Consider the following 23,595-nt stretch of genomic DNA (forward strand, 5'->3'; position numbering starts at 1 on the left):
GTCGCCTCCACACTCCAGAGATTTACTTATGACACATTTATATTATTTTTTACTGTATTATTTGAAATAAACAGGACTATATTTTTGAAAATTTGCTTATAATTATTATGTTATTTTTTAGATTACAGTAATGTGTCGACTGAAGAAAAAGGTTGTTAACACCATTTTTCTTTACCTCTGTTTTGTTTCCCAGTATTGTGCCATGTAGGTGTCCACTATTTACAGAAATTCTTAAGAGTAATTTATTTCTCCTTTCCTTTCAAAAATACCTAAGTGTTGCTCTGTCTGGTGGGCAAAGTTCACAGCTGCATTACTTGAGTCAAAGTACAGATACTACTAGTACTGGAGTACTTGATTGTAAAAATACTGAAGTATTCAAAAGTACTTTTTCTTTCCATCAGCTTGTTGTTGTATTGTTCCACATTTACAGAATCTTTCAAAATAAAAGAAGATTCATCCCTCTGACTAAAAGCTCTGCTTCAAAGTAAGAGTTCTTCACTTCACTTCAGAAATGCAGTGGAGTTAAAGTCATAAGTTTACAAAAAGTAATACTCAAGTAAAGTACAGATACTCTAGAAATACACAGTACTCAAGTAAATGTACTTTGTTACTGTCAACCTCTGCGTATCGACATATCAGTTGGAACTACTAAGTATTTATTAATACCTGATTCATGCAACAAAATCAGCTAAATTTGTAAATTGTGGGCTGTGTTAAAGACTGTTATCAAAGTTTTTTTATATATGAAACTGTTGCATATATTTTGTCCTTTATCACATTAGTCAACTTCCAAGGTTTTGTAATGGTTTAACTTTGTTGTACAGAATGTCCATGAATCTTCTTGGACAGTCAGGTTTCCGTCTCCAGCTGGATCAGTGTTTGTAAATTCATGAGTGTCTGTCTGTGGTTAACTGGTCATTAGACTTAAGACAGAGCCGTCCTTCGCTCCTCTCGTTCGCCGTCTGTCTGTCAAAACTCCTGAAGAAGAAGACACACACAAACTTACACTTCCAGATAATAAGCACATTTACATGAAACTCAGGTGTAAGAATGAACTCAGGTATTCCAGCACATTCACACACTTTCACACACAGATATGTGCTTTTTGAAACGAGCAGAAACAATCATACACAGTACACTAACACTCGCACACACCTGGAACACTCTAGCCGTGTTCGGAAGGAGACACCTGTAAGGAAAGCCCAGCCAGGTCTGGGCCAGGAACAGGTTATGTTTCAGGTGTGTGTGTGTGTGTCCGAGTGAATGTGTGTGGACCCTGTGTGTGTGTGTGTGTGTGTGTGTCACTGAGTGCGTGTTATGGGGTAACTGAGGTCTGGTGTTCAGTGACCAGTAATGGCCCCGGTTTTTAGCTAACCAGCCCGTGAGCTGAAACCTTATGCTGGAATGTGGTCAAGGTGCCGGTGTCCCTAAACACACACACACACACACACACAACACACACACACACACACACACACACACACACACACATCTTCACCCCCCCATTTGGCCAAGCTTACATAATGGTGGTATTTAGCATTAAGCTGTTGGCAGCACAGAACGTGTGTGTGTGTGTGTGTGTGTGTGTGTGTGTGTGTGTGTGTGTGTGTGTGTGTGTGTGTGTGTGTGTGTGTGTGTGGTAGAGCGTTTCAGGTGGTTTAACGCAAAAGTGGAATTGAGGCCTTGCCCTAATGCAAGATTAGCCCGGTCTCACATCACTTAGTCAATTAAGTCAAACAGTCCAGCGGCGGCGGCGAGAAGGATCACGCTCTAAGTGATTAATAAAAGCCGAGCGTCGAGCTGCTCAAAGTGCGGATAATGTTCACACTTTGGCTTCAGTGAGCTTCCACTCTGCCGTTAAAAACTACTCCATTTTCCCTTTTAGCAAATGGACTCTCACACTTTTGCTGCCCAATATGCAAATGGACAATGTAAGTGAGTGTCTTTCTGTGTCAACAACTCAAAACCAATTAACAAACCAACTAAGAAACCAACTAAGAAACCAAACAGCTTCCAACTCCCCAGCAAATAAATAAATGCCATCTATTAATAACATCTTATTTATTTATTTCCTATATATGCCTATAAATGTTTTTGTTTTTTTGCTTTTCTTTCTGTTTCTCTCTCAACAAATCAAAATATATATAAGTTATCTAAATCTATAGCAATAATAAACAGTCAGTTGTTCTCTGGAAGACGCCGTGTTGCGTTACGTTACTATAAAGCTGCATTTACCAGTTATAAATGGTAGAAAGTCATTAGTCAGATTAATTAGTAGTAAGCATTAACTTGATCTTGCCAAATAGTGAGACTGCATCAATATATAAAAACTGTGTTATAATTTGTTTATACATGATTTATAAAGTGTTACCAATATAAATCCTTTATAAGGGAAGTCTTGTTGTGAAGTGGTACCAAAAAAACAAACAAAAAGTTGTGGCACTAGTTTTGTCATGAGGGAATCCAGACACTTAATAACCACACATACAGTCATTTCAACGTTTTCTTCCTCCTTCCTATTTACATTTACTGTTAGCCGAGGCCGCGGGACAATTCATGATGTGTAAACAATATGAATCACAAGCTGAGTCGCACTGATGCTGTTCTCTCTGTGCAGTGAGTGTGTTTCTGTGTTTCAGTGGGGAGAGCGGGTCGGGGAAAACCGAGGCCACCAAGCTCGTCCTTCGCTACCTAGCAGCAATACACCACAAATGCAATCTTGCGCAACAGGTACACACACACACACACACACACACACACACACACACACACACACACACACACACACCCCTGCCTTGATGCATGACTAATAACTGATGCCTCTCTGTGTCTTCTTCTTCTGTTGTCTGTTTCTCTGATGCCCCCCCCCCCCCCCCGGTGCAGATCGAGGTAGTGGGGTTCCCTGCATGGTTGTGCTTTACATTTTACAGCTCATCTTCACTTATGGCCATAAGAATAGCAGGTTGCTGTGTGTTGCTGTGGTGTGTGACAATATTCTGTAGAAATATTTTGTTCGGTTTGTGTTTTTTAAGCGATTCAGGATCTGAGTTCTCTGATGTTTCAGCAGCTCCTTCATTCGATTGTGTTTGACACAGAAACAACTTGTTTTTGTCATGATACACCCCCCCCACCCCCCCCCCCCCCACCCCCCCCCCCCCCCCACCCCCCCCACCCCCCCCCCGCCTGTAGATACTCGAGGCAGCTCCTCTGCTGGAATCTTTTGGAAATGCCAAAACTGTGCGGAACGATAATTCAAGTCGCTTCGGGAAATACATAGAGGTCTTTCTGGAGGAGTGAGTGTGAAATAAATACACATTAATAAATACACACAATAAATACTCTCTTCTTTAATCTAACCCTGCTGTCTTTCCTCCCCCTCTCTCTCTCTCTCTCTCTCTCTCTCTCTCTCTCCAGTGGTGTGATCAGTGGTGCCATAACCTCTCAGTATCTGTTGGAAAAGTCCCGTATCGTCTTCCAGGTGACACCTGCAAATACATTAACACAAGACGACACTGTAAATAATAAGAAATAATAATACGTTTTATTTATATAGCTAAAGTGATCACAGAAACATACTGAAAACATAGAGCCTCACAACATTATTACGTGTTAAAAACGGTTGTGAAAAGGTGAGTTTTTGAGTGGGGATCTGAACGTGGACGATCAAAGTTCTGGTGATTTGTTTGATCAACGAGAGGCTGCTGAATGAAAAAATCTGAAAAGTAAATGTTGTACTCTTGCTTTCCGTCTCAGGCCAAAGATGAGAGAAACTATCACATCTTCTACGAGATGCTGGCTGGTCTTCCCTCGCAGCAGAAACAGGCTTTCTATCTCCAGGAGGCGGAGACCTACTATTACCTGAACCAGGTAGAACACACAGTGCGGCGTGTGGAGACAGAGCCGCTCAGATCGAGACGTACGTCATGTTTTGTAATAAAATCCTCTCTCTCTCTCTCTCTCTCTCTGTCTCTCTCTCTCTCTCTCTCTCTCTCAGGGAGGTGACTGTGGAATAACGGGAAAGAATGATGGAGAAGACTTCCTGCGTCTGCTTGCCGCCATGGAGATCCTTCACTTTACCCCTGACGACCAGTCGGCCATCTTTAGAGTTCTTTCTTCTATACTGCACCTGGGCAATGTCTACTTTCAGAGACATGAGGTAATATTTTATTCACGATCGATCTTCATCTCATATACAGTACGCCTCTTTATTTTTTCCAGAGAGAAACTTTTAAAATTAAACTAAAAGAATTGCGTTTCAGAAAGATAAAAACAAAGGCACAAACAAGAAAATAATTTTTTTTTTTAAATGTTTGAAGCCCTGATTTAATGAGCTGACCTCAGGTGTTCAGGAAGCTTGTTCCACAGGTGAGGAGCAGAGAGACTAAAAGTGAGTGAACCTGTCCCAGTAAATCACAGATGTATTGAGGCCCAAGACCATTTAGTGCTTCATAAACAAGTAGGATTTTATCCTCAGACACACAGGAAGCCGGTGCAGTGGTTATGGTTATTACTAAGCTCTGTGAAGACGCCATTACAACAGTCTAACCTAGACAGAAATCCTTTGATTCTTACCATGTTTTTAAGGTGACCAGATTTCTGACATGAAAACCGAAACATTTTCAGTTTGATGGTCAATATATCATTAAAATATCCAATGTTTTTACCTATTAAATAAAGAAGGTAGGATGGTCCTGGTGGTGTATTTTTACCATAGTAACTAAACAACGACTCCCTACTTCTGAAGCTATCGCAAAGTCCAATTGTCTATTCCTCTATTATTTACACTCCTTTAGTTTGTAAGTGTCCACAGATCGAACGTGTTTTCGTTAGTTTACTGCCTGGTTATGAACTCCTGACCAGCTGACCTTCAAAAAAAATTGAATTCACAGTTAAAAACGGGGACTGTCTCTGAAACAGAGGGGCGTCTGGTCGCCCTACAGTACAGTACAGCTGATTCAAATTTAGGTCCATAATTACACCAAGACTTCTGTCTTAATTTGTAGATTTTAGTTTAATGGGTTTTTGAATTTTTTTATTATGTGTTACTTAATGAGATCATTTGAATGATCATTTTTCTGTCTTGGTCTTTCCCCCCCGCTGCACTACAGGCTGATGGCCAGGAGGTGGCGTCAGTGGTCAGCGCTCAGGAGATCAGAGTGGTGGCAGAGCTGCTGCAGATCTCGCCAGAAGGACTTCAGAAAGCCATCACCTACAAAGTCACAGTCAGTGTCATTTTAATAATGATATAATATTTTATATTCTTATCATTTAATAATTATAATCCATTAAATATTATTATTAATGATTAAATTATAATTGTATAATTAATATTTCTGTGTCTGTGTGGAAATATTTAGACTAAGAACAGAATCATTTCTTCATCGAAGACTTAAAACCAAAAGTGTTGGAGGTTGGAATCAAGTCATTCCTATTGTTTTATATGATTTATCGTGTTGTCGGTTCATTCAGAGTCGAGTTTGACCAAACACTGACAGACAGGTAACATGACAGTACACAGGTGTCTCTCTCCCTCTTGCTTACACACACACACACACACACACACACACACACACACTCACGTATGTTCTGAGTTAAAGGCATTGTGGCGCTCGGTGTCGTTGACCCAGACACAGAGTGAAAGACAGAAAGACGAAAAAGAGGCAAACTGCTGTCACCGACCTCCTCGTGTGGTCGTCTTGTTCTGACTTCCTCTGAAAGGTTTTTATTCGTCCGTGTTGGTCGACAGTCAGAGCAGCGGCCATTTTGCTTTAACGATGCCCGTCCGTCCGTACGTCTCATTCTCGTGGACACGATATCTCAGAAACGCCTTGACGGCACTTCTTCACATTTGGCACAAACATCCACTTGGACCCAAGGATTAACTGATTAGATGTTGGGGGTCAAAGGTCAAATGTTAAGGCTAAAAAAACACTTCATTATGACCAAATTTCACACCAATGGTTCATATTTTCTGTGACTCTGGATAAACAGGGATGTAACCTGGAACTAGTCTGAGTGGCGGAGGGATACGACCATGGGGAGGTGACTCTTGTTAGATTATGAAGTAGGTGTCATGATGAGTTTCCTCAATGGCTGCTTCTTTATTAAACCTTCTTCTCCTCAGGAGACGATGAGGGACAAGATCTACACTCCCCTGACTGTGGAAAGTGCTGTTGATGCCAGGTGAGAGACACAACACCTGAGACATGGACTGTACACACAGTTATTCTTTTATTATTTATTTCACATGTTACACCATTCTGAGGGAAATACCTCTAAATTAGATCTTTTGTTCCCATTAACATTATTATGTTTTTGTAAATCATTGTCAAGCTCTCAGGTAAAGACAGGTGATAAATGAATTGTGTGTATGTGTTCGTATCTGTCTGACTGTCACACGGATACTTTTGCTCTCCAGAGATGCTGTTGCCAAGATCCTGTACTCGCTGCTCTTCCATTGGTTAACAGAGAGGATTAACGCTCAGGTGTACCCTCGCCAACACACACTCTCCATCTCCATCCTGGACATTTACGGATTTGAGGCGAGTGATTTTTGTCGTGAATGAGCTGATTGTCACTTCCTGGTTTTACACAGTCCACAGAAACAGACATGTAGATGACCAGCTGTGTGTGTGTGTGTGTGTGTGTGTGTGTGTGTGTGTGTGTGTGTGTGTGTGTGTGTGTTTGTGTGTGTGTGGGGTATAACAGGATCTGGCCTTCAACAGCTTTGAGCAGCTTTGCATTAATTATGCAAACGAGTACCTGCAGTTCTTCTTCAACAGGATTGTATTCAGGGAAGAACAGGTGAGTCCACGTCACACCTGCGGGGACATTCGCTCACACACACACACATGTAGATTCACTTAGTGCTGAAAGCATTGATTTATTGATTGACAGGAATAACGATCAGACACACAGAGTGTTTATTTAGACGATGGCGTGGCTCATCGTGTTGTATGTGATCCCCGTGCAGGAGGAGTACAGCAGGGAACAGATCCCCTGGCAGGACATCCCCTTCAGTGACAATCAGCCCTGCATCGACCTCATCGCCGCTAAGCCTCATGGGATACTGAGGATTCTGGACGACCAGAGTTGTTTCCCGCAGGTGAGCGACGGGGAAACTTTACACGTCCGTTACAGACTTGCAGTAAATTATTGTACATGACACTCGGATTCTGGTGATCTGTTGCCAGGCGACGGACCACACATTCCTCCAAAAGTGTCACTATCACCACGGCAACAATCCTCTGTATCTGAAGCCAAAGATGCCGCTCCCGGAGTTCACCATCAAGCACTTTGCCGGCCGGGTCACCTACCAGGTAAACAGCTGCTCAGCGGTTCGAGCCACGGGACGAACTCTGCTGTGAGCCGGCCAGTTGGCCATCGATGGATTTGATTGGCTGGCATCTGTTGTGTCACTGATAACATTTGATCTGGACGCTCCTGTTTTTACTGAAATATCTCAACAGCTATTGAATGTGTTGATATGAAATCTGGTAAAGACGTTCACGCCCCCCCTCAGGAAGAATTATAATAACTTTGATGATCCCTGTCATCAGTTTACGATCAGATATTTACAAAACAAACATTCTCACCTGACGTGTTGCAGTGGCCCCGCCCACAGCAACACGTCACTCTGCGTGTAACAGAAAATAAAATGAAAATAAAAGAAATAAAAACTGAGGGAGGTTTATGTCAAACTCACGGTGGCACTAGAGAAAAAGCCACGGACCAGTTGACATCAGCTGACGTCCACAGAGAAATGGAAACATGGAAACAAACTGAACTCTGACGGATCTTCCAACAATCTGCAGGTTTACAAGTTCCTCGATAAGAATTACGACCAGGTCCGACAGGAAGTCCTGGATCTGTTCATCCAGAGCAAGAACAAGGTGAGAGGAGAGGAAGCATGAACGGCCATGTTCTCATCTCATTCACGTGCACATTAACAGCTGCAGTGTGTGTGTGTGTGTGTGTGTCCAGATGGTGTCGAACCTGTTCCTGCTTCATGCAGAGGTCATGGGTCAGCAGAGAGGAGGTCACATGAGGAAGAGCAGCACAGTCACCAGAAAATACCAAGCGCCGACCGTCAGCAACAAGTTCCAACAGTCGCTGCTGGAGCTGGTGGAGAAGATGGAGAGGTGACGGAGAGAGAGACGAGATCTTTTCATTCATTGTCATTTCATCTTTTTTACACTAATGTTTTTTTTATTATTTAAAAAGAAAATTATTTGATTTATTCTTCTGTTTCAGGTGCAATCCTTTTTTTGTTCGCTGCATTAAGCCAAACAACATGAAGGTAGATCCTCAAACATTTTACATTATATATATATATATATATATATACATTATATTTGTGCATGTAACACATAGGTAATGATAATAGTGTGTTTACACGTGTGCGTCTGCCTCTGCGTTCAGCAACCAGGTGTGTTTGAGGACGACCTGGTGAGCAGTCAGCTGCGACACTCCGGCGTCCTGGAGACAATCAGGATCCGTAGGGAGGGGTATCCTGTCAGGATGCCATTCTACGTCTTCCTGTTCAGGTAACGGACACCTGGACCAAGGTTTTAATACTCACCTGTCTGCAGAAAGAACAAGCTGCGATGAAGCAGATTGTTACGCTCCAGTGTAGAGCGAGGGGAGCGCAACGTCAAAGTGTAAAGAATGCATGAATTACAATGAGGCAATTCATTATCACAACAAACAAAGAACCAATTTTTGAAACCAACTTCAGGATGAACCAAGTCCAACACAACAATCTATCTATCTATCTATCTATCTATCTATCTATCTATCTATCTATCTATCTATCTATCTATCTATCTATCTATCTATCTATCTATCTATCCATCTATCTATCTATCTATCTATCTATCTATCTATCTATCTATCTATCTATCTATCTATCCATCTATCTATCTATCTATCTATCTATCTATCCATCTATCTATCACAGAGGGCACACACAGTTATTTATATATACTGTATATATATTTTATATTTACATTTTCCCTACAATTATATTCATATTACATCACAACACTTTCCTTTACATATATATATATATATATATATATATATATATATATAAGCTGAATATCTGACGACAGGGTAGTTGTTTTTATTTTGTGAAGCCTCCGTCTTTTGTAGGTGTGTGTGTGTGTGTGTGTGTGAACACAGGTGAATGTGTGTCATCCACAGGTATAAGTCCCTGGTGGGGATTCGAGAGGTTCCACCTGCGACAGGTGAGAACTGTGTGACGATGCTCAGTAAACTGTGTCCTCTCAGACCAGGAGCGCATCATGTCGGAGTCACGAAGGTGAGAAAAACATTCATCTAGACTTGAAGACAAACTGATTGAATTTGGCTAAAGGTCAAAGTTCACAGGTCAAGCTCACGATGACCTCACAAAACACACAAAGGTTTAATATTTTCTCTGACTCTGGATAAACAGGGATGTAACCTGGAACTAGTCTGAGTGGCGGAGGGATACGACCACGAAGAGGTGACTTTAGTTAAATGTGCATGAATGTGACCTGTACACGTGTGTGTGTGTGTGTGTGTGTGTGTGTGTGTGTGTGTGTGTGTGTGTGTGTGTGTGTGTGAATGCCAGATATTTCTGAAGGAGGACATCTACCAGCTGTTGGAGTGTAAACGGGAGCGCTCCCGTCACCTCGCCGCTCTCACGCTGCAGCGCTACACCCGCATGTTCTTTGTGAGGAAACGCTTCGTGGCCTTCCGCAACAAGATCATCCGGCTGCAGGCGCAGTGCCGAGGCTTCCTCAGCAGGTCGGTCCGACTTTCATAACCATCCAGCGCTCGGAGCAGAAGCCTCATGTAGTTCTGTCAGTCCACTCACTTTCACTTACAGCTTCTTTAAACAGAACTTTAACATCCAACATATTTCAATCATGTTGGATGTTAAAGGAGCAGATGTGGCAAACACATCAGGTACAGCATCTGTATGTGTGTGCACGGTCTGTATGTGTGTGCACGGTCCGTATGTGCGTGCACACCCAGCTACAGTGTTGTGGTCGATCGGGCGATGAAGTAAAGCAGCGATGAACTGTGTCTCTAAGAGAATGATCCAAACGACACCAACAGAGCGAGGGGAGGAAACCAAATCCCGACTTCCTCTGTGAGAAAGTCCTTGTAGCTTTTCTGCAAGTTTGTCTCTTTATATGAGTCACATAAAGTTTCTTAGTAAGTGCGATCGACACGCGTCTTGAAGCTTCTTATTGGACATGTGTGATGTGAGATCCTCGTTGTGTCCTCCAGGAAGAACTACGTGAAGATGAGGGCGAGTCTGGTCCGGTTCCGCTCCCTCGTCCACATGTACGTCAACCGCAAGCAATACATCAAGGTACATGTGCTGTGCTTTGAGCTGACATGATGATTTCTTTCACATCCTCATTCGTGTTCACACACTGTAAATAGTTTGGAATATATTCCGCACTGACCTTTGTGATCCGTGTGCAGATGAAGTTCGAAGCCCAGAGGAAGGAGGACGAGGAGAGGAGGAAGAGAGAGAGGGTAAGACGTTTGAGAGTCTCTCTAAATTCATGGTTCATTTTGCAGATTCATTGAAAACAGAAACTCTTTCCAGGAGCTGACCAAGAGGGAGGTGGTGAACGTCACACACCTGGTGATCCCTGCAGAGCTGGGCGCTTTACTGCAGACAGCAGGAAGTGAGAGCTGTCTGTCTGTCTGTCTGTCTGTCTGTCTGTCTGTCTTCCCCATGGTGGATATACTCAGAGCGCTTAAAGGGACAGTTCAGGTGTTTTGTCGTGGGGTTGTGTGAGGTCAGTCATATACAGTCGGTTCATTACCTGCAGTAGATTCTGATCAGCTCGCTCCCAGGTAGGAGATCAGACCAGGAGCACCGTCACACCAGCAGAGTGGCGTGCTGCTGTGGGCGGAGCCACCAGAACCCACCTGTTTTAGACACTTTTAAAAACAAAGAGGTTTATTTTCCTGTGAAAACAGAACTTTCCTGTGGCACTACATTTTATTTCAACCGCTTAACTACCGTATTCCTACGCACAAACTCACTGTATTACGCCGCTTTCTGATTCACTCAGCTGACCTGCGGCTGCGTCGACCTCACACAACCCCGAATCAAAACACCCCGAACTATCTCTTCAAGTTCAGCTAAAACAGCTTTACTTTTATTTCTAAGGCTTTGGAACAGATTTATGTTCTAATATCTAATAATGTCCAGTCAGCGCCAACGGCAACAAAATAAAACATGCAGTAAAGTGTGTACACATGATGATAAATCCACTGAATCTGAATCAGAATAACATCACAGTGTTTAACAGAAATGAAAGGAAGATGAGCGGGTCAGTGACCGACCTGTCGTTCACCTCTGTCTCCAGTCAGGAGGGAGCTGCACTCGGACTGTCTGGCTCTGCTTCAGGCTCCTCACATCCAGGAAGAGGCTCAGCTCACTCTGCCTCTGGACATCAACAACTACCCGTTCTACCGCTACGTACAGATCTACTTCAGGGTGAGATGTGCATCAGTGTCGTGAGAATATTTCACTCAGTGAGCTTTAAACTGTCGTGCTGTGACTTCCTCAGATGTTTCCTTTGTAAAACTGTCGGGAGTCACAGAAGTGCTTTTACCATTTAATGCAACATTACATTAAATTACATAAAACAACAACGAGCTCCTGATATTTTACTGTCAATTAGCTACTTGGATTTTTTTTGCATCTTGAAAAGAAGATTTTTTTAAATCAATCAATCAATCAAACTTGATTTGTACAGAACTTTTCATACAGGTTACTTCAGTTCAAAGAGCTTCACAGACTGATGAACTAAAAAGAAAAGGACAAATCAAATAAGAAAGCTGAGAATGAGATACAATAAAATAGATTTAAAAAGCTTTAATAACATTAGCAAAAAATAATAAAATAAATAGAATAAAATACAATTTACAACATAATAACAATAAAATAAGTAACTTTAAAAACAAGTAAAAGAATTTAAAACTCAATACGGAAGCTGACAGGAAACGATGTCTAGATTTTAACGTGCTTCCTAACAACACTGTCTTTTTTTGCTTCTGTAGGAACCAAAGTTTGGGATGTTGACGGTTCCTCTGGACTCGCCTCTGACCCGTGTGGAGGAGGATCTGAGAGCGGAGGCTGTGGAGCTCTTCATCATGGTAAACTGACTCTAGTGGTCGTTAGAGGAACTGCAGCTTCACGCTTCAGCCCTGCAGTTTGCCGCTTGAATATCACACATGGAGTTAAATGTGCGTTTTCTTCAGGTGTTACGATTCATGGGCGACCCTCATCTGAACGGGGCGCAGGAAAACATGTTCGGGAATTACATCATCCAAAGGGGCCTGACGTCTCCAGGGTTACGGGATGAGATCATCTCTCAGGTTGTCAACCAGGTGTGGAGGAACGTAAACCCCGACAACGCTGAGAGAGGCTGGCTGCTGCTGCTGGCGTGCGTCTGCAGCTTCACCCCGTCGCCCAGGATGGACAAATATCTGATGAAGTAACAAAATTATGTTAATTGTTAATTGTAATAAATATAAATATTTCCAGAACCTCAATTATGAAAAAGAAATCTGAAAATAAATGAATATGAAGGATAAGTATCTTTAATGTAAAATAAATAATAGTTTTTCCTCCATTAAGACGTGTAACCTCCTTTTGACCTTTCGTGACCAGGTTTGTATCAGACCACGCCCCTGCTGGTTGCCAGGCGCTGCTGCAACACAGACTCATCCAAGCCAATCAGAAGTCACAATTAGGCTCAGGCTCCACCCCCGAGACCGCAAGGACCTATCCGCTGTCGCTGCTGGAGTGGACGGCCAACAGGAAGAGAGCTAACATGGTGCTGCACGTGCACTGTTTTGACGGTGAGTTGCATCTTGCCTCTTGTTGTTTTAACGTCTGTCCTACTGAAAATCAGTCAGTTAGAGCGGCGGCCATTTTGTTTTCAATTACAGCCCCTGATCTTTGATTATTCATTGCCAGTCAGGATCAGGTGGATCAGGATCTTCGGGGCTCTCTGTCTTTGAATTTTGACATTTCTTGTTGAACAGTCTGTTGAGATTTCAAAACCACAAGGGAAGTAAAAACAGCTGCAGATGTTTGGTTTCCTGTCTCTCTGCAGGAGGGTCCTTCCTGTGTCCAGTCCATTCCTGGACCAGCGGAGAGGATCTAGCAGGAGACATCCTGCGCCACAGGTGCTGATATTATTCACTCATTCTCTCTCATGTTCATAAACTGTTGTTCACAGCTGCTAAAACACATTTCTTGAAACCTTCAGTGCTTTTCTAAGAAACTGTAAATACAAAAGCCAGTTATTAAACTACATTCACCTCAGAACAGTTTCACCTGAGCTGCTCAACATCAAACATTGTTTCAGATCCAGAGCAAAGACCATCAAAATAAAAACATGACATTTTACATGTACTTTTACTTTTACTTCCAAACACATGACACTGTAAAGTACAAACGGCTTTGAACGCAGCGTGAACTGGCGCAGGCAGGTGTCTGATCGGTGTGGTGTTGCAGGGGAGTGTCTGACTGGTGGAGGGGGAGTTCGGTTCTGATGAAGGAGCGCGGCCAGTGGGCGGAGTTAGCGGGTCACGACTACGTGATGGATCTGATCTCAGACCTGGAGCTTCCCACCGACTTCCCAAAGCAGAAGAGCTTCTTCATCATCAGCACCGACGACCCGGGGCGAGTCCGAGCCAACGCCAGTCTGTCAGTAACACGCACACACACACATGCGCGCACGCGCACACACACACACGCACACACACACACGCACGCACGCACGCACGCACGCACGCACACACACACACACACACACACATAACATGCATGTAAAAAGAAATTATAATCCCCCCCTCTCTCCTCTCCTCTCTCCTCTCCTCTCCTCTCTCCTCTCCTCTCTCCTCCTCTCCTCTCTCCTCTCCTCTCTCCTCTCTCCTCTCTCCTCTCTCCTCTCTCCTCTCTCCTCTCTCCTCTCTCCTCTCCTCTCTCCTCCTCTCCTCTCTCCTCTCTCCTCTCCTCTCTCCTCTCCTCTCTCCTCTCTCCTCTCCTCTCCTCTCTCCTCTCTCCTCTCTCCTCTCCTCTCTCCTCTCTCCTCTCCTCTCTCCTCTCTCCTCCTCTCCTCTCTCCTCTCTCCTCTCCTCTCTCCTCTCTCCTCTCCTCTCTCCTCTCTCCTCTCTCCTCTCCTCTCTCCTCTCTCCTCTCTCCTCTCCTCCTCTCTCCTCTCCTCTCTCCTCTCTCCTCTCTCCTCTCTCCTCTCTCCTCTCTCCTCTCTCCTCTCTCCTCCTCTCTCCTCCTCTCTCCTCTCCTCTCTCCTCTCTCCTCTCTCCTCTCTCCTCTCTCCTCTCTCCTCTCTCCTCTCCTCTCCTCTCTCCTCTCCTCTCTCCTCTCTCCTCTCCTCTCTCCTCTCCTCTCTCCTCTCTCCTCTCTCCTCTCTCCTCTCTCCTCTCTCCTCTCTCCTCTCTCCTCTCCTCTCTCCTCTCTCCTCTCTCCTCTCCTCTCTCCTCCTCTCAGAGCTTTGGTTGGCAGCGGCTTTGACTCTGATGAGGAGCTGGTCCCGTCGTTCCCTCTGAGCGGCGGCGGCGGCGGCGGCGGCGGCGGCGGCGGCGGCGGCGGCAGACCGGCCTACAGTCTTCCTGACTCTGACGGTTACTACAGTCATGGTACACTCAGATAAAGATGGTTTCTGACTGCAGGTGTGAACTCTGTGTTGAGAGTCTCTGTGTCTGTGTCCAGTAGAGTCCGATGCGTTCAGTGACGGTCAGACTCAGAGAGGAATGGATCGCTACCTGGACAGTCTGTTTGACCCCGTGTTGTCAGACAGCAGCATGGTGAGCGCTCATGTCTTTAGTTTTGGACAAAGCAATTTGAAAACATCAACTTAATATAATATAATATAATCAACTGATTAATTGAAGAAGAAAAAATAGATGAATAATAAAGGAAACTATTGTTAGTCTAAAAAAGAAAACTGTCACATCATGCCCCCCCCCCCCGCTAGTGGGGTGTTGATGGACGGATGGAGCATGTGATCCACCGCCTCTGTTTGTGTGTGAATGGAGCAGACAGGAGGGCGGATCAGGTTACTGAGCGACCTACCGTATATGACTGTAACAGCCGGCAGCTCAGCTCCGTCCCCTCAGCAGCTTCACCGTCAATAACATGATGTTTATCCATTCCTGCTGCTTTTATAGTTTCCTTGAGACACTTATAAAGTGTTTTTCCAGCTTCGGGTGTCAGTTTTAGCTGTCAATCAAACAGTGTGGGTGGTATCATCAGGTGGACAGTAACTAAATACATTTACTTCAGTACTGTACTTAAGTATATTTATAGAGTACCTGTACTTTACTTGAGTATTATTTTAGGAGACTTTTACTCCTCTACACTTAAAAGACTTAAAACACAAATATTGTACTTTTAACTTCTACATTTCTGTGACAAACTCTTACTTTTAGTCAGAGGAATGAATCGTCTTTTATTTTGAAAGTGTGAGAAAACCCACTGACAGTCAGCTCCTCCACTGTCGGCCATGTTTGAACCTGTCAGTGTCCTAACGATGGCCACTAGATAAAGATGAGGAAGAAGATTCTTCAACTTCATGTTTAACATGTTTAAATGAAATAAAGATTCCTTTAGTTTGAAATGTTTTCTGTGTTTAACACGAACAAAGTTCATCTCTACCTGCAGAAATGTGCCGTCCCACTTTAGAGAGCGTGTCCAGGTGTTACATGTTTGTTTATGTCCAGATGAACAGTTTGTAGTCGGCATCGTTTTGTTGGTTAAATTGTGTTTTTGTGGCCGTTTCTATCAGCTTTGTTTCCTGTTCTACAAGCTGTTTATTCTACAGTCAGTCAGAGCTTCAGTCAGTCGCTTCTGAGGCTTTAGATTCTGGAAACGTGGAACAAAACAGCGACGAGCTGATGGACAGAGAAAGAGCTTTTGAATACTTCAGTATTTTTACAATCAAGTAACTGAAGTAAAACAACTTTCACTGGTACTGGAGTCACATTTGATCAGAAGTATCTGTGACTCAGGTAAAGAAGTTGCTGCTGCTTGAAATGAAAATCGTGCAGTAAAGTAAAATAAGTATTTGGAGAAAGTGGATGTTGTTATGTTGCAGACATTTTTTCAGGCTCTTTTGTGCATGTGTGTGTGTGTGTGTGTGTGTGTGTGTGTGTGTGTGTGTGTGTGTATGTGTGTGTGTGTGTGTGTGTGCATGTTGGAGCGTCTCTTCCAGTGTGTACGGTACTTCCTGGAGCGTATTCAGTTCCTCCAGCTTTGCTGACTCACGCAGCGAGGGTCTGATTCAACCAATTAAATATACTCCCTCTCTCCTGTTCCCTCGGCCTCTCTCTCTCTCTCTCTCTCTCTCTCTCTCTCTCTCTCTCTCTAACACACAAACTGTTTGTCAAACTCTTCATGTCTGTAAAACTGCACTTCCTCTCCCTCTGCTGAGTCTCTGTTACCTGCTTCCAGGACGTGGAAAAGACTGGAAGTCTGTCAGCGCGGATGAAGGGAGGAGGAGGTATAGGCATCACAGGGGGAGGAAGAGGAGAGGGGGAGAGTCATGCAGCCCCCAGCCGGCCTTACCCACCAGGAATACACCCAGGAGGTAAAACCTGTTTCTGTTTGTCACATCTGCCGTTTGTTTTTCTTTGGATTCGGATTGAAATCATCTAGTTGCTCCACTGTTTCCACTTTCCCCCTCTTCTAATTTCATCTTCCTTTTATTTTTTACCCCATTTTTCTTTTGTCCATCCATCCATCCATCCATCCCCCTAACTCTCCTCTGTCTCCACTGACTCTGAGAACTGGTGTCAGACGTGTGAGATTACCGTGTTTTAAAGCTTCAGTTGTCGACACCAGGTCAAAGGAACCAGGTTAAAAACACAGCCGTAATAATGTGATGCAGATCGTTAGCCATGTTTTTATTATTGTAATAATTCTCGGGGCTCAGGTGTAACAGCTTCAGGTGTAATCTGTCGTTTAGAGGCTGTAATGAGCCTGGCCTCATGGATAATGCATAGACAGCCGTTGACTGTAACCACAGCAGAGCGTCTATAGGCGTCTGTCCGTCTCATTCACACACATACGCTTCTGTCTCCATGGTTACTGGTATGGTTGTTTCTAAGGGGTGTTGTGTTTGTCTGTGTCTCTCGTACAGAAGGTTTCTATGGAAACTTTACATTTCACAATTACTGATTACTTCCAAACATTTTTAAATATTTACAATATTTATAATATTCATAATACTACCTGTCACTCTTCTTTTTTTTTTATTCAAGGATGAACTGATTAGCCTTTGGGGGTCAAAGGTCAAAGGTCAGGGGTGTAGTGACCTCACAAAACACGGTTTTGGCCTTGCAAACGCGATATATCTGTAACACCATTTCTTCAAATCCACCCGTCACCCAGTTTCACATGATTTAAAATATGTTTTAAATAATCTTTTATATGGGGAGAAATGAACTCAACACTTTGTTCACTCTCGAGGAAACACACGACGAACTGATGTAAACACAACTTTTTCTTCTTTATTAAAAAACTCCTTTAATATCATTTTGTTTATTTTTTTTGATTTACAAACTCACGTTTTTATTCCTCGAGATCACGGTGAAACATCATTTCATTTCACAACATTTCTTTTGAAAGTCAGTGTCGGCAATGATTTCTGATTAATATATTATTGATTAATATCAGTATGAAGGGAAAACGGTTCTCTGTGCTGATCGGCAGCTCTTGTCCAGGATGAGCTTTAAGTCCCTGGAGGCGACACAGTTCCTAACTCTCCCCCTGTTCCCTGCTCGCCGCGCTCAAGCTGTGCCGGTGCTGCCGGTAGCAGGAGGAATGATGCCGCCCATCCCTGCCATGCCAATCCCCTCCCACCACCATCACCACGAACAACACCAGCAGCAACACCAGCAACAACAACAACAACAACAACAACAATACCACCAATACAACCGCCCCCAGCACCCCTACCACCAGCAGACCTCTCCCACCACCACTCCTGCCACACCTGTAGCACCCACCCCCTCACCCGCTCCCGCCCCTGCTGCGGACAGAGATGATGTAGCGTCCCGTATCGCCGCCGCCCCCGGTCTGCCAGGGGTGCCCTCGCTCCCGGCCTCACCTGTAGTCTCAGGCCTGCCAGGGATGACAGGTGTGCTAGGTACAATACGCGGGTGTGCGTTAGGTTTTCCAGCATGTTTGGCCTGAAGCGTGTGGGCGTGGAAACCTCAAAATAAATTAGATAACAAATAAATATCAGATGTTTTAATATGCTGTGCTTTGTGTGAAGTGGACGACTTCACCGGGTCTTTGCAGTGGATTGTGTGTCTGACTTTGCATCTTTCCCACACGGAGTCGTCGTTTATGTATTTATGTTTCTGCAGGATCGGAGCAGGCAGTACTGACTCAACAGCAGCAGGCCATCATCAACCAGCAAGCTATCATTCTGGTTTGTCACATATCCTTCCTCAACGCCGACTTTAACCCTCTGAGGTCGACGGATGTTTCCATTAATATCTTTGCGATAATAAAGCGTAGAAATATGATTTAAATGTTGTTAGAATCTGTTGACGCTCCACTTTCTGTTTCATATTCTTACAAGATCAAACGTGACTAATAGCAGCAGTTATAAGATCTCTAAGCAGGTGCTATATGTACGTTTTAGCTACATTGCTAACGTTAGCATTAACAGCTGTTTACTCAACAATCTAGAAGAAATGCTGCAAGTTCAGTATCAAACTTAAATCATTTACAACCCTCTTGTTGTTAGCATGTTAACCATCTAGCCCGGGCAAACTGTCTCATCACTTTCCGATACCGAGTCACTGTGGCGTCCAGTCTGACCTGAAGAAGTAGCAGCTCAGAGGACGTATTATAACCTGTTGTATTGTAAACGCAATGATGGCTGAAGCTCTTGGATAGACTGATAAATAAGCAGCTGTTGATGCTAACGTTAGCTATGTGGCAATAGCAACAACTTACATAAAGCGCCTTTAAAGTAGAGTGAAAGATAACACTTTTCATTTTAGGTATTTATTAAACATTTCTCTACTATTTTACTCACATGTTTCTCTATTTTTATGAATTTCAAGCACTAAAACAATTCGTCCACATCAGTAGAGGTTTGTTTCCACAAGAATTAAAAAATACTGGGCTTCAATTTTTCAGCATTTGGGACAAATTATCTCTTTGTACAGTGCGGGTCAAGAAGCTACAGCTAGCAGCCTGTTAGCGCAGTTTATAGAAATAACTTATCAGCACGTTACATCTTATTTGTTTAATTCACACAAAAGTCAAAATGATCAAATGTCAGAGAGAGAGTTTTAGAGATGCTGGATTTTTACTGGATTTTTTTACTGTATCAATCTACTCTTCTAGTGTATTTCCAAAAATATCCAACTATTCTTTTAACACTTAACAAATTCAGTTAAAATAAAAACTGACATTTGAAATGAACATTAGACGTTAACTGATACTGAATCACAGCTGTTTGTTGCTTTTAGGAACATTCATGCAAAGTAAAAAGTTTATATCGTGTGTGTGTGTGTGTGTGTGTGTGTGTCACAGGCCCAGCAGATGACCATGCAGGCCATTGCGATCCAGCAGCAGATGTTGTCCTCCTTCCCCCCCGTGGCCCCGGCCCCCCAGTCACCGCCTCCACAGCATCACACACATGTGCAGCAACGCTCACACACACCCAGTCCAGTGAGTAAACACACACACACACACACACACACACACACACACACAGACAGGACTTTCCCAGATCAGATGGCTTCAGACTAATCAGAAAATATCACTTCCTGTTTCTCCGCAGACCAAAGAGAGCGAGCAGTCGCCGTACAAGCCCCGCCCTCCCGCCGCCGAGCGGAAAATGAGTATGTTTAACATGAAAGTGAATACTGGAGGTTTAGCTGTGTGGTGTGGTTGCCATGGTTATGTTTTCTTTTGTTTTGTTTTTTTTGCTGAATCAAAAAGTGACTCAAATACTCAAAAAGGAAAGAGAAACAGTGATGTAATGATCTGAGTACAGGAAGTTCACAAATATCACTTTAAAGGGCCGTTGTTGAAATATAAGACGGCAGCTTTGAACCACAGCGTCGTCGGTTTGAGTCCGACCGGCAGCCGCTCTCTCTCCCTCCCTCCTCTTCTTTCACTGTCTGATAAACGACATCAAATATCACTTCACTGTTTGTTTTAGTTTAAATGAGTCACTAGTACTGAGCGCTGTCCTCTCCCTGTTGTTGTTGTTGTTGTTGTTGTTGTTGTTGTTGTTGTTGTTGCTGTTGTTGTTGTTGTTGTTGTTGCTGCTGCTGTTGTTGTTGTTGCTGTTGTTGTTGTTGCTGTCTAATTCCTGTTTTCAGTTACAATTTACATTTTTTGAGCTGCAACATTTTTGTTTTTCAAACTCAGTTAATGAATTTGTTGCTGTTGTTACACAGCTGCTCCTGGTCTGATAGACAGTTATATTCCAGGTCCGACACGCGGCCCCCCCCCTCCCGACGACCCGGTCCGATCCAGGGTGAATAACACCGAGCGCATGGAGCCCAGCCACGACATCAAAGACATCATCAAACAGCACCAGCCTGCCGCCACAACTACCTCTACTGGACCGGCCACACAGAAGTAACACACACACACACACACACACACACACACACACACACACACAACACACACACACACACACACACACACACACACACACAACACACACACACACACACACACACACGTGCACACACCAACGTGGTCTTGCTCAGCTGTTTTATCTGTCACTTCCATGTGTGTGTAGACGAGGTGATGGAAAGGTTTTCACAAAGAAGTCCGACCCTCATGATGAAGCCATGGAGATCCTGAAAGACCAGATGGCAAACCCACCACAACCGGTAACCCCCCCCCCCCACAGTACCCCACACACACACACACACACACACACACACACACACACACACACACACACACACCATATAATATGTGACCCTCTGTAACGCCTCAGACTCAGAGGAAGCCTCAGTCTTCTCTACGTAAAGAGGAGGGAGGTGCTAAGGTTACCAAGACGACCAAACCTCGTCCTGCAGGGCCAACTAGCTCCAACATAGGCCCCGCCCCTCCGCCAGGTGAACTTTTACACATACTTTAAAGATCCCCGAGGCAGCAGAATGATATATTATTGACGTGTGTGTGTGTGTGTGTGTGTGTGTGTGTGTGTGTGTGTGTGTGTGTGTGTGTGTGTGTGTGTCCAGTCTCCAGAGAGTTGCCAGTAGAGGACGAGATCATTCAGACTCAACTCCACAGCAGAACCAGCGATGAACATTTCACTTACTCCAACGTCCCCTGGAAGCTCTACATGAGGAAAGAGGTGCATTTCATGAGCACACACACACACACACACACACACACACACACACACACACACACACACACACACTTCACTTCTCTTAATAGGAAGTCAAAGAATATAAAAAATATGTTTTTAAATTTTTTATTTTTATTGTTTTGTGTATATATACTGTATAAATATATATATATATTTATACACCAGTCATTTAACAACATCTCTGTGTTTAAATGTTAATCAATATCTGTGTCATTGATCTGTTGCTGCAGGTTTTCTATCCCAGAGAAACTTCAACAATCCTCTTATTCTGGACCTGATCTTCAGACAGGTCCATTTATTTATTCAATATTCATTTACATTCATTTATTGCTCCATTTATTTCATAGTATGTTTGTTCTTTTTCATTTATAATTTTAAGTCTTTCATCACGACTTCACGTCCAGTTTTATTGTGATTATGTGAATTATTTATTGACACTGTCACTATATTGATGTTTGTGAGTTTGTGCTCTGCAGGTCGTACACGACACTTCCTCTGAGGCTTGCATCCGCATCAGTCAGGAGGAGCGCCAGAAGATGAAAGCTCTCTTCGGTGTGGAAAGGCGTCGGCGCACTTCTTTACGTTCATGTCGTTCAGCTCGTCCGGGCGCCGCCTCACACGTCTGATCATCTAAACTCTCACTTTGTTTCTCCGACAGCTGAGAACAAGGTGGATCAGGTTTCAGGAACGCACGATGAGAACGTGAAGAAGAAAGTGGTCGCCATGGCCCGAGACTCCTGGGAGATCTACTTCTCCCGCCTCTTTCCAGCCTCTGTGAGTCGTTGTCTCTTCTCTCTCTCTCTCTTTGCATTTGTGAGTTAAATTAAACGTTTAGCCAACTTCTGATTGTGTGTGTGTGTGTGTGTGTGTGTGTGTGTGTGTGTGTGTGTGTGTGTGTGTGGTGTGTGTGTGTGTGTGTGTGTGATCCAGGGCAGTGTGGGGACAGGTGTGCAGGTGTTGTCTGTGTCTCATAAAGGCATCAAGCTGCTGAAGATGGTGCGCAGCAGCTCGACTGCGTCAGACTACTTCAGAGTGCTGAGGCCTTACAGGTGAGTCTCCCGCCTCGTTACCGGGACAACCGTATTGATAAGATGCAGGAAGCCTTCTTTGTGACTTTACATCCACTTCCTGGCTTTGGCGTGTCACTTCCTGTGCAGCTACTCGGACATCCTGTTCGTGTCGATTCCGTCTAAGAACATGCTGGAGTTCAACCTGACCAACGAGAAGCTGATCCTGTTCTCCGCCAAGGCGCCGCAGGTCAAACACATGATCGACCACTTCCTCACAGAGCTCAAGAAGGTGTGTGTGTGTGTGTGTGTGTGTGTGTGTGTGTGTGTGTGTGTGTGTGTGTGTGTGTGTGTGTGTGTGGTTTCTGTTGGTTTGTTTGAGGATGATTTTTGAGCGTAACTTTATCTTCAAAGTAACTAAAACAACAAAAAAAGGTCAAACGTTAAAAATATAATAAGAATAAAATATCATACAAACGTTAGCAGAAGAAGAATGAACAGTGGATCCTACATTTCCCATAATGCAACTTAATGGCACCTTATGGTAAACTCTTCCATCTTTTAAACTCCAGACTTTCTGTTTCAGGCTCCTTTGACTTGTTCTTCTGATCGTTCATGAAGAAAATAAAATGTTCTTGTTGTTGATTCTTTATTTTTCATTTAAATAGTTTCAATGATTTTTTATTGTATTTGGTGTAAAACAAAACAAGCTGTGAATCTCGCAGACACAGAGGAGTGTGAGGGTATTTTAGGACTTCCTGTCAGCATCAACAACGTCCTGTGTGTGTGTGTGTGTGTGTGTGTGTGTGTGTGTGTGGTGTGTGTGTGTGTGTGTGTGTGTGTGTGTGTGTCAGGACTCAGAGTATGTGGTGGCGGTGAGGAACTACATCACAGAGGACAGGACTCTGCTCAGCTTCCACAAAGGAGACATCATCAGACTGCAGCACATGGACGGGCTGGAGGCCGGTGAGACACACACACACACACACACACACACACACACACACACACAGTAACCTGTGCAGTAGTGTCTCTGTATATTTGCTTTCTGCCTCATGTCATGAACAGTATGTCTCTGTGTGTGTGTGTGTGTGTGTGTGTGTGTGTGTGTGTGTGTGTGTGTGTGTGTGTGTGTGTGTGTGTCCGTCCATGTGCACGTGTGTGTGTGTTCA

At 43.9% G+C, this 23,595-nt stretch overlaps 1 protein-coding gene across 1 annotated transcript in view; it reads left to right on the plus strand.

Annotated features, from left to right (window-relative positions):
* myo15aa (myosin XVAa) overlaps window positions 1-23,595 on the plus strand; it is a 46,241-nt gene that overhangs the window by 13,033 nt on the left and 9,613 nt on the right. The window contains 43 exon segments of the mRNA XM_056400422.1: window positions 2,640-2,730; window positions 3,190-3,293; window positions 3,415-3,478; window positions 3,754-3,867; window positions 3,995-4,156; window positions 5,109-5,222; window positions 6,125-6,183; window positions 6,419-6,542; window positions 6,709-6,804; window positions 6,974-7,105; window positions 7,194-7,319; window positions 7,815-7,892; window positions 7,984-8,141; window positions 8,254-8,299; window positions 8,422-8,546; window positions 9,205-9,322; window positions 9,617-9,792; window positions 10,282-10,366; window positions 10,483-10,536; window positions 10,610-10,691; window positions 11,382-11,512; window positions 12,079-12,174; window positions 12,280-12,515; window positions 12,692-12,882; window positions 13,140-13,212; window positions 13,544-13,735; window positions 14,540-14,688; window positions 14,762-14,856; window positions 16,502-16,637; window positions 18,421-18,485; window positions 19,604-19,741; window positions 19,854-19,914; window positions 20,512-20,662; window positions 20,832-20,925; window positions 21,036-21,156; window positions 21,283-21,398; window positions 21,647-21,662; window positions 21,665-21,705; window positions 21,893-21,968; window positions 22,075-22,190; window positions 22,347-22,465; window positions 22,574-22,715; window positions 23,278-23,389. Of these exon segments, the coding sequence (XP_056256397.1) occupies window positions 2,640-2,730; window positions 3,190-3,293; window positions 3,415-3,478; window positions 3,754-3,867; window positions 3,995-4,156; window positions 5,109-5,222; window positions 6,125-6,183; window positions 6,419-6,542; window positions 6,709-6,804; window positions 6,974-7,105; window positions 7,194-7,319; window positions 7,815-7,892; window positions 7,984-8,141; window positions 8,254-8,299; window positions 8,422-8,546; window positions 9,205-9,322; window positions 9,617-9,792; window positions 10,282-10,366; window positions 10,483-10,536; window positions 10,610-10,691; window positions 11,382-11,512; window positions 12,079-12,174; window positions 12,280-12,515; window positions 12,692-12,882; window positions 13,140-13,212; window positions 13,544-13,735; window positions 14,540-14,688; window positions 14,762-14,856; window positions 16,502-16,637; window positions 18,421-18,485; window positions 19,604-19,741; window positions 19,854-19,914; window positions 20,512-20,662; window positions 20,832-20,925; window positions 21,036-21,156; window positions 21,283-21,398; window positions 21,647-21,662; window positions 21,665-21,705; window positions 21,893-21,968; window positions 22,075-22,190; window positions 22,347-22,465; window positions 22,574-22,715; window positions 23,278-23,389 (4,775 nt within the window).

The sequence above is a fragment of the Seriola aureovittata genome, chromosome 17 (assembly GCF_021018895.1).
Source record: "Seriola aureovittata isolate HTS-2021-v1 ecotype China chromosome 17, ASM2101889v1, whole genome shotgun sequence".
Classification (NCBI taxonomy): domain Eukaryota; kingdom Metazoa; phylum Chordata; class Actinopteri; order Carangiformes; family Carangidae; genus Seriola; species Seriola aureovittata.